This window comes from Solanum stenotomum, chromosome 11, assembly GCF_019186545.1.
Source record: "Solanum stenotomum isolate F172 chromosome 11, ASM1918654v1, whole genome shotgun sequence".
Taxonomy (NCBI): Eukaryota; Viridiplantae; Streptophyta; class Magnoliopsida; order Solanales; family Solanaceae; genus Solanum; species Solanum stenotomum.
The window spans coordinates 10,968,519-10,978,719 of NC_064292.1; the positions used below are offsets into that span (position 1 = coordinate 10,968,519).

General features: G+C 37.5%; 1 protein-coding gene across 2 annotated transcripts in view; it reads right to left on the reverse strand.

Moving 5' to 3' along the window:
• Positions 1 to 9,868, reverse strand: part of LOC125845562 (zinc finger CCCH domain-containing protein 19) — a 15,689-nt gene extending 5,821 nt beyond the window's left edge. For both annotated transcript variants that reach the window (XM_049525099.1, XM_049525098.1), the window contains exons 1-5: positions 8,210 to 9,868; positions 8,022 to 8,101; positions 3,959 to 4,143; positions 2,407 to 3,325; positions 2,141 to 2,268 (exon numbers count right to left, since the gene is read on the reverse strand). In XM_049525099.1, the coding sequence (XP_049381056.1) occupies positions 2,141 to 2,268; positions 2,407 to 3,325; positions 3,959 to 4,143; positions 8,022 to 8,101; positions 8,210 to 9,672 (2,775 nt within the window). In that variant the 5' untranslated portion in view covers positions 9,673 to 9,868. The remainder of the gene's footprint in view (positions 1 to 2,140; positions 2,269 to 2,406; positions 3,326 to 3,958; positions 4,144 to 8,021; positions 8,102 to 8,209) is intronic.
• Between the last annotated feature and the right edge of the window lie 333 nt (positions 9,869 to 10,201).

Here is a 10,201-nt window from a genome sequence, read left to right on the forward strand (position 1 = left end):
CCCCCCCCCCCCCACAATATAACCCCTTTCCCTCGTCTTGAGGGTTCCCTTCATGCAACATCTGGATTCCAGGGTTCTACTACTGAGGAATGGGGAGTGATGCCCCCCAGCGCCACCAAACAAAGGTCCTTTCTGTGTTTAGATGATATAGAAAAACAAGGCAAGGTGGTTGACACCAAGCACAGCCTTGTAAAGCATGCGGAGAAAGGAGATATGGCAGAGGTAAACTTAGTCGGGGGTGACCTCTCCAACCCCTAGTACACTCCAATAACCCCCTCTTCAATGGCCAACCAACAATGAAAACAGCAGTCAAACTCAATTTTTCTAGACTTTGCTTGTCTGCAACTTAAACATTGTGACTATTTAGGGTTTATATTACCCCTATTACAACTTTCAATGTCTATTTCTACCTTGGATGAAAATTTGATGGTGCTTTTTCACGCGCCAAGCATGTGGGATTTTTTAAAATTTCAATACATTTCATTATTATCTTTATCTCACATAGACCACCTTTTCAGCCAGAACTAAAAAAAGGATGGAAGGTATCAGTTTTTAGGACATAGTAACAGTTCCTAAAATTATAAACATTTCATTTGACTTCAAATTAAATTATTTCTGTTAAAACTCACGCACTTTTGGTAATCCATGTAACAAGCTTGACGGAAACTTTTTTTTTTTCAAACGAATCTATTTATTTTACTATTTAGACATGCTAGTTTAATCCCACAGTGGGATTCGGGGAGGGTGGTGTGTACACACTCTTACCCTTACCTTATGAAGGTAGAGAGATTGTTCCGATAGACCCTTGACTCAAGGAAAGCATACCAAAATCAAGTATGTAAAGCAAAAACAGGAGCAATGAGATCATGCTAAAAACAATCAAGAAGAGAACTGTAGCAACAAGAAATAATACAATAATTGAAGTAAAGGAAACCACAAGTAATACTAAGATACAAAAATAAGATGGTACGAGAGTAATAATAACACTACTGATTTTTAAAAAAAAAAAAAAAAAACACTACTGATAAGGGAACTAGACAATATTTAACTACCTACTAACTTTCTAGTTTCTACCATAATCCTGACCTTCATATCTTCATATCTTCCTATCTAAGATCATGTCTTCCATCAAGTTGCAAGTGTATCATGTCATGTCCAATCACCTCTCCTCAAAACTTTTTCAGTCTACCTCTACGGCTCTACCTCTCCTAATACCCACTACAATTAACCTCTCACACCTCCTCATTGGGGCATCAGTACATCTTTCTCTTCACATGGTTGAACCATCTCATCTTGTCCGCTATAGAGGTTACTCCCACCTTATCCCAGATAGCTTCGTTCCTGATCCTATATCTCATTTCCTGGATGTGCGAGTTCTTGACCGGCCGCCACTATGCCCCATCCAACATAGTTGGTCTAACCACCACTATATTTTATGCAATCTGCATTTGTTTTAACTAAATTTATTTTTCTGTTTATACTGTGCATATTTGGAACTCCATTTTTTTACTAGATTGTAACAAGTTTGGTTGCAACTCCATTTTTGGAGCTAGATCGAATTTTCTAAACAAAAAAAGAAGAAATCAAGAGGGGAAAAAAGCAACAAAAAAATATGTAGTTGAATCATCTAGTCATGGTATATGATTGTGTGGCAATTAGATGGTGAACAAATAACCACACAGGCTTATTTAACACTATTTCCCATGCTCATGCGTCAACAAAGAACTGAAACCAGTCTTCCTGTAACTTGGCACGTTCAGTGAAAGTAGACACTAGAAATAGTAGTCAAGGGGGTAAAAACACCTCACACATTTTAGATGTGGCAAATTGCAAACTGAGCCATGTTTCAGAAATTTGCTTTTGAATTAAGCCTAAAATTTACCAAAAAATTGTGTTTTATCATAAGTATATTTGTAATCAAAGGCTTGTGACATGAAAACAAGAAATAAATAAATTTTGTGGAGAAATTTCTTCCTCTTCTCTTTTGCTTATTATTATTCATCAGGATTTCAATTAGAATCTTGGTATTCTTTTTTTTCTTTCCTACAGCTTTTCTTATCATGCACCAATTTCAGAATGTCAAACTAGGTATTTCAAATTGTATTTCATGATTTAGCACACAAAACACATATTCAATCACCTCTGTGAAATCTTGATTTGAGATTGTATCAATTGATAAAACCTCAGTCTTGTTCAGATTTAAGATCTCCAGCTGAATATCAGTTGTCCTCTTGCCAAGTTTGTATGGTTCAGCGGCTTTGCTTGTACCTGCAGTCAGGACCACATTGTTCAGAAAAAGAAGTTGAGGAGCTTCAAATAAAATGCATGTACATAATAATATCATAAAAGCAAGAAAATAATAAGAAGGTACAAACAAGCAATGTCCTGAAAACTACATGTAAGTACCTACAACTTGCACCAGCCTATAAAGGTCTTGCTTCTGAACGTTACCAGAAATTCGTATTCTCAAAAAGGTTCCAACAACTTTTTCATGGAATTTGTCATTCTCTTCAAGAAGGTCCTCCACCAATTTTCGTCGTAGGTAAATTAAGCTGATGTTATGCACATCAATAGCTGCATACTCATCAAGATTTGATTGAGGTCCCCTATTTTCACCTTTCTTACGTTTACGTTTCCTGTCTTTGACTCCCTTTGTAGGAGTGTCAGCATTTGCATCAGCTTCAAACTGATTAAATTCTGTATCAACTACACTACCTTGAACATCATCAATCTGAGAATCCTCTTTCATAAGAAAATGAGACTCAAGTAGTTTCAACATCTCGAAGTGCCCTACACGTGCTTTTCCAAATAGCCTTTCAAGTCTTGAATCACATATAATTTGACTTTTACGACGAGGGTCACGCAGTTTGTTTGTTTTGATGTATTCAAGCAACAGAGCTTGCACATCAAATTGAGAAAGAACAGAAGTGTCACCACTTTTCATATGCTTAACAAATTCAAGCAGCTCTTTTGATGCCCACTCAGTGGTGCCAGCTGTGGAGAAGCCTTCACTAATAGTAACAGCCGTAGTTGTGGCATCCTCTTCCTTTCTGACAGATTTCGATCGTTTTCTTAGCTTTCTTCTTTTGGTTTTACTTGCTTCCAATGTGTCAATAGATGCATCTGAACCAGAACCTCCATCATCATTATTGTCACGTTGTGCCTGAGACAGATCTTGTTTAGAAGCTGACACATCAGCTCCCTTCCGAGGACTTTTGGCATCAGCAATTTCATCTGAAGATAAAGATAGCTTCGCTTTTAAATCCATTAAGTAGTCCTTGAACAGATATTCAAAGCTACTCTTGTCATCAAAATCTATCGGACCCTGGGCCAGCAAAGAGCAAGAAGATCAGAACTGTGCTAAAGGTTTAGATTAAAAAGACTATCCAGTTTAAGGAGGAAGAAGTTAGGAACATCAATCAATTACCACCAGAAAAAAATAACAGAAACTAAAAACACAGAATAGTTCATGTTGCTAGCAACCGTAGAAAAGAGAACTTAGTCTATTTATACTACATCAGATAATATTTTAGATATAAAATTTAATTTAACAACCCAAAATTGATCTCAATATGTACAACACTATAAATAAACCCAACCCACCTAGAGTATTTAACTAGGTCCGTCTCTCATAAGTTGTAACTACCTAAAGTAGCATAAAAGTTTATAACCAAAATCACCATGCTCTTAAGTGGATTGGATAATGGATATGATAGGGTAACTCCCAGGCCCAACTTCCTTACTTTTTAGCCAATCAGTTATGGTAGTGCTCTTTAATTTTCTTGGAATCTTTCTTTATGCATGTTTCCAATTAACTTGCAGCAACTTATATTTTAACTGAATGGTACTCATAGTAAAAAAGTTATGCATATGCATAGGATGTGTGACAACATTGGTTGAGAATAGCTTAATCCAATCAACAGCTCAAAAAGATAGCAAGTATAGTAGAACTACATACATCATTCTCTTCTTTACCAAGGCCTTCTATTAGCTTGACCATTCTCATGCAGTTCTTGCAAAATCCCTTGTTTCCTCTTACACATAGGATGACATCGTCTTTGATGCACCCCTTGCATAATGAAAATGTGCATGTGTAGCACAAATAGCAAGCATTCTTCTGACAAATAGTACACTGATGCCAACCTGAAAACGTACAAAAAGAACTACAATGTAAAAGCAGTGCAACTAGAAGAAGCAACATATTTCAAAGTAAAATGGTATAGCAGACAGTTTGTTTTTTCATGTCATGAATTCAAATAAGGAAAAGTACTAAAGATGATACTTTAGAGCTCTCAATGATAGAACTTTTTATAATAGACATTCTCAATCTAATAGTGTGTTAATAAATTTTTCCATGCAATACTATAAGCACAAGCCAATACAAATTCCCATCAACTCAAGGAAACACGGGAGGAGTTATGAATCAGATGGCAGAAGTGAACAATATAACTATAACTTTACATGTTCCCAAAAGTCATCATCTCTCTACTCAAGAACCCAAAGTAAGTCATTTATTGAAATCTGCCCACAGGAGGTAAATTGCACACAAACTATGCATAGATATTGACACTGATTTCACTCTAGTTAAGTGGAACAAAAGAACTCCATTCCAACTTAAAATAATTACAATCACCTCCTATAAAATTGGAAATAGATTTGATTAATGTATTCAATGTACCAGTAATCCACACACTTCCTCCTCTATATCATTCATGATTCATCTACAGGGCTCAATTGGTACTGCACAATCATTTGACAAAGGACAAATCCACCTTTCTCTTTGTTAATTTCCTTCTATTCTATTGTTAGTCTAACACCAAAAACCACCTCTCTGTCGTTCCCAAACTTCTTTATTAGTTTTCATCGCCACTTTTATGAAATAATCCATTAATATGTATTGTAAACCTTCTCCGTCTTTCAATCAACTAATAGTTCAGCTCATTGACTCCATGGATCTACCTCATAGATGTAAGCACTAATAACATTGTGTTTTAAACTGATGGAATATATGGCTAAGACCCCCTATATTTTTATTAAGATATTTGGATCCAAACGCACATCTGATTACTCAGATATTGTATCTAAATCTGAACATTGGATAGCTAAGATTGTTTTTTTCCACAACATCAGAATGTTATATAATTCATCTTTATTTAGTAGAAATTAATAAATATAAATTTTAAATCCTCAATATATTAATTTACATGATGTTGTATAATGTTTATTTGATGAACCACACTCCAAAAGTGTGGGCATTGGTGGTACTTGATGATAATGGTTCATGGTGCCTGGTCGAGGAAGTTGGTGGTGGTGGTTGTGCACAATCACTGGAGGTGGTTGTGTGCTGATGACAAGAGATGATGGATGTGCAGTTGTAGCAGATGGTGATGGTTAGTGGTAGTGGGTGTGCGGTGGAAGTTTGTAGTAGAGGTAGCTAGTGGTGACTACTAGTGGAGGAAATTGTCGATGGTGATGGTTGATAGTGGTGGTTATACAGGGGAGGCTAGGGAGAAGATGGTTTGTGGTGGTGGAGGTAGCTGATGGTAGAGGTGCTTGGTGGTTTGTGGTGGTCGTTGACGGGGATGATTGTGCAGTCAAGCCGGGTGATAAAAGTGATTGATAGTGATGTCGGGCAATGGAAAAAATTGATGGCGGAGGTAGTTGAATGGTGGTATTGTCACATTCACAAGACCTTCAAGTTAAGATCTTAACAAATTTAGGACTTGGGACAATACGTGAATAATGAATAATTCAAACCAATTAAGAGCTAATAGGTGGTAAGAGCTAGTAGGTGGTTGCAAAAGATAGGAAAAAGGAATGCACTTAATAAGTTGACGTCGGAATGATTCATATTCAAGAATCTATTAAGTAGCAACATAATGGAGCCTATATACTCTCCATTTGGTACCGAAGTCATCGTTGTTTTGAGTTTTAGGCTATACTGCCATATCTCTTGTTCTAAATGTGACTTGTGCTCAAGCTGAGATTTTGATGAGGTCAATGATTTCCCAAATTTCTCTTTATCGGGTGGCTTCTATATCTACTTAGAGGAAACAATGGCAAAGTTCATTGGCATCTAAAGAAAATCGATACCTTTGAGTAAACCTATCATTGTAGTTTTGCACATTTCATGGATCTTTCACGTGGCTAGGAGTAAGTGTATGTTCTTTTCCTTTCTTGATAAGCAAGCACGTAGAACATCATTAAAATAGTGTGGGGAGACGTATAGTGTATTTGGATAATAAAAAAAAATTGTGGTCCTTTCTCCTCCATTTAGATGTGATGTGGATCTTCCATGTTTTGATAAACCACGAGTAAGTCTTTGGTTCACGAAGCACAGCCAAGAAGCTCCATTAACATTATTGGCATGTATTTTTCTTTTCTTTTTTTAGGATGAATTGTTGTCATGTAATTACATGATGCCAAAGTAGGAAAAATATGGGCGAGGAAAGATAAAGCACATAGTATGGCTCAATTTAGATGGGGTGAGGAAAGATAAAGCGCATAGTATTGGCTCAATTTAGATGAAGCCTAGTCACTTCAGCCACATTCAACTTGAAGGTGACAAGTGCATGTTTTCCTGTGAGAAACCAGAACAAAAGAACTAGTGCTCAATTGCTTTTTTCCAATTAAATCTTGGCACAAGACCTTTTTATTAACTAAGAAAATATAGACAAACGCAAGAAGCCCAACCACCAACAGGTCAGGCCCAAAGTCAAAGCAAAGAGAAAACAAAACGATACAAATTTCAGACAAAACAAAGAGAAAACAGAAATAGGAAAGTTTTTGAACTCTCATGAAGAGGTCAACCCTACAACTAGTGCTTAATTGCTTAGTTACGCGGACTCTTCATTTTTGATGCCGCACCCGTGTCGGATTCTCCAAAAATACACTACTTTTGGCGAATCCGACACGCACCCATTGAAATTTTTGAAGAGTCCGAGCAACATAGCTTAATTGTACTCATCCTTAATCTCCGAAGAATAAAGCAGTCGAGACAATATTTAATGAAGAAATGAAAATAAGAGAAAGGAAGGAAAAGAAAAAAAAATAAGTCAACAAAAGAAACAATAAAAAAAAAAAATAGGGTACTAATAAATATAGAACGGATATAATGTTAAAATAGCCTTGACAACCTCGTAGTACAGTTTAAACCCCCAAAAGCAACTAAAGTCAAGTGATCAGTGAATTTTATGTACCAAAACTGTATAGTATATTTTTATCAGAAGCAAACTGTATGCTATTACTGACCGAAGAATTTTGAACTCCCAAAACTGTATAGTATCAGAACAACGTAAATAATTTGAATAAGCATGCATGCATTGCAAGCACTACCAAAATGCATCAATGACATCACATTTATCATCAAACTAGGGAATGGCAGGAGATTTTCTCCTTGAACTATATCCAATTTCTGATGGGTTAGAAAAGATTTTGATTTTTACTCCTTCCTATAACAGAATCTGGAGAAGTTGTCAAGACTAGCATGTAGATTGCACAGCTTTCCTCTTTCCACATCGAATGGAAAAATGACCATCACCCCTCCTCTTTTGCTTTACCTTGTCTTGCCCAACCCCTTTTCACCCTAATCAACCATAGCATCAGACTGTTTTTCCTCAAAAGCTGGGTCCCACTAAAGACTCTGAGAAGCAGTTCCAAGCTAATGTTCAGAAGATTATAAAAGATAGGAAACCAGCTTGAGAACCACTCCATCATGCAACTTCAGATTATTTGGAATAAAAGGAATAGGATGTTATTTCAAGGTAGCTAAACCATCTTGGTATGTTATTAATGAATGAAGTTTGATTTATCGACAAAAATATTGTCCCGCAAATTTATTTGTTAGTTCAAAATAGAGTACTTTTAGCTTATTTTAGAGATGCCTTAGAAATCTCAGTGTGGAAGACATATCAATGTGTATATCTATCTTTAAAAAATATAAAACAGGAGAACTTGGTTCATTAATCATGTTACTCAATAAAGTCAGAAGAGTCAACAAAGAGGTAGATTAATGCACTCACCACAATTCCAACGACCCTTGGCACGAAAAAATTCCTCATCCCTGTCAATACACGAAGGATGATATGCTTTGGTACAACCCCTATACCACAAAAACCACCAAAAAGGTACCACCACGTGAGCAAATTCCACAAAACACAAACAGAGCAAAATATAACATGAATATGGTTCTAAAATAAACAAACTTTACCTACGGTCACATAGCACCAAATCCCCTCCATCAAAGCAAATGAAGCAAACATCCTCTCCTATAGTCTTCCTACTTGAAGCTCTTCCTCCAGACTTGGACTTCCCAGTACTCTTAGTATTCTTCCTCTTCCTCTTTCCTCCAGAGGATTTTCCCGATTCAGTCATTTCACTTTCAGACTCTATTTCAGTAGGAGTTGCATTAGCTGCCTCGTCTTCAGCACCCGTCCCCTCATCCTCCTCGTCTAGAGGAACGGATTCCTCTTCCTCGTGTTTCATCCCTTCATCCTCCTCATCTAGAGGAACGGATTCCTCTTCCTCATGTTTCGTCCCTTCATCCTCCTTGTCTAGAGGAACAGATTCCTCTTCTTCACGTTTTGTCCCTTCATCCTCCTCGTCTAGAGGAACGGATTCCTCTTCTTCATGTTTCATTGTATCCATTTCGACATCTTTCTCAGACTCTATTCTAGCTTCAACAGCTGAAATATCTACCTGTGTCGCCATTTCATCATCTTCCTCATTTTGAGTCACTACCACTTTTTCCCCATTAGCAGCCTCGTCCTCAGCACCTGCCCCTTTGTCCTCCTCATCTAGAGGAGGATATTCCACTTCTTCAAGCTTAATTGTATCCATTTCGACATCTTTCTCCGATTCTCTAGCTTCAACAGCTGCAATATCTACATGTGACACCATATCATCATTTTCTTCTGCATTAGCAGTTTTATTGTCAGTTTCCATTGCTTCAGCTTCCTTTTCTAGAGTGATCCCTCCTGAATCATCTAACACAACAGGAGTAATTCCCACTTCCTCGCACTTAACTTCCTCCATTTCCCCATTTTTCCCTAAACCTACACTACCTTCAACAGTTGAATCATTTACCTCTGTCACTGTTTCACCATTCTCCGTCCCCTCAATATTATCATTTCCAGCCAAAATTTCATCATTCTCAGTTCCCATTGTAGTCATGACCACTTTCTCATCACCAGTACCCTCTGACATACAACTTTCTGCTTCGCCCTTTGTGACTTTCAATGCCTCTGCCACCTCATCTTTCTCTAAAGACACCTCTGTCACCTCATCCTTCTCCAAAGCCGTTACATTTTCCTCCGTCAACTCATCTCTCACCAAGGCCCCCTCAGTCACCTCATCTTTCTCCAAAGCCGTTACATTTTCCTCTGTCACCGCTTCATTTTCAGTCACCCTAACCGCCTCAACTTCTTCAGCATCACCATTACCCTGCTGAGAGCTCTCTGATTCTCCCATCGATGCACCACCAACGCTAGCCTGCTGTGAACTGTCTACGGCAACCTCTGATTCTTCGACTGGTGGGCCCACCTCCGGTGCCGGCAAAGCCGTATCACCCTCAACTACCAGTGATGGTGACGTGGCACCCAATCCGGTAACGTTATCGAGTTTTTGCTCGTCAGCGATGATAGGTTTATTCATAGATTCTTCGTCTTCCGCCATGAAAGCGGATTAAACAGCAAAACCCTAACCCTAGTTCTATATTTTTCTTATTTAATTAAATAGTTAAATAAAGAAGAAAACTAAGTATAGCTGCTGTTGATGCTGCGAGAGCTACATATATATATAAGATATATGAATGTATAAATCGATTGAAGATTATGAATTTGGGATTTAGTGTTTGTATCGCCTTATAAGAAGAACGGTTTTCCTTTTGAGAGAGAGGGAGAGGAGGTGTGGAGTTTGGGCTGAAGAAACAAGAAATCGTGCAGGCCCATTGTCAAGCCCAACTGGGTCAATTTATAGAAAGGGAAAAAAAACGTAAATATACTAGCCTAGGTAAGATTCATTATGGGAAAAGGGTCAAAAATATTCTTAACGTATAGGAAATGGCTCAAAAATGTCTTTCTTCCATCTATTGGATCAAAAATACTCTTGCATCCATCTATTTGGATAAAAAATGCCTTGAAGGTTAAGTTTAAGCCTAAAATTACCCTTTCGTTTAACAGAAGTTGATGTGGCATAAATGATT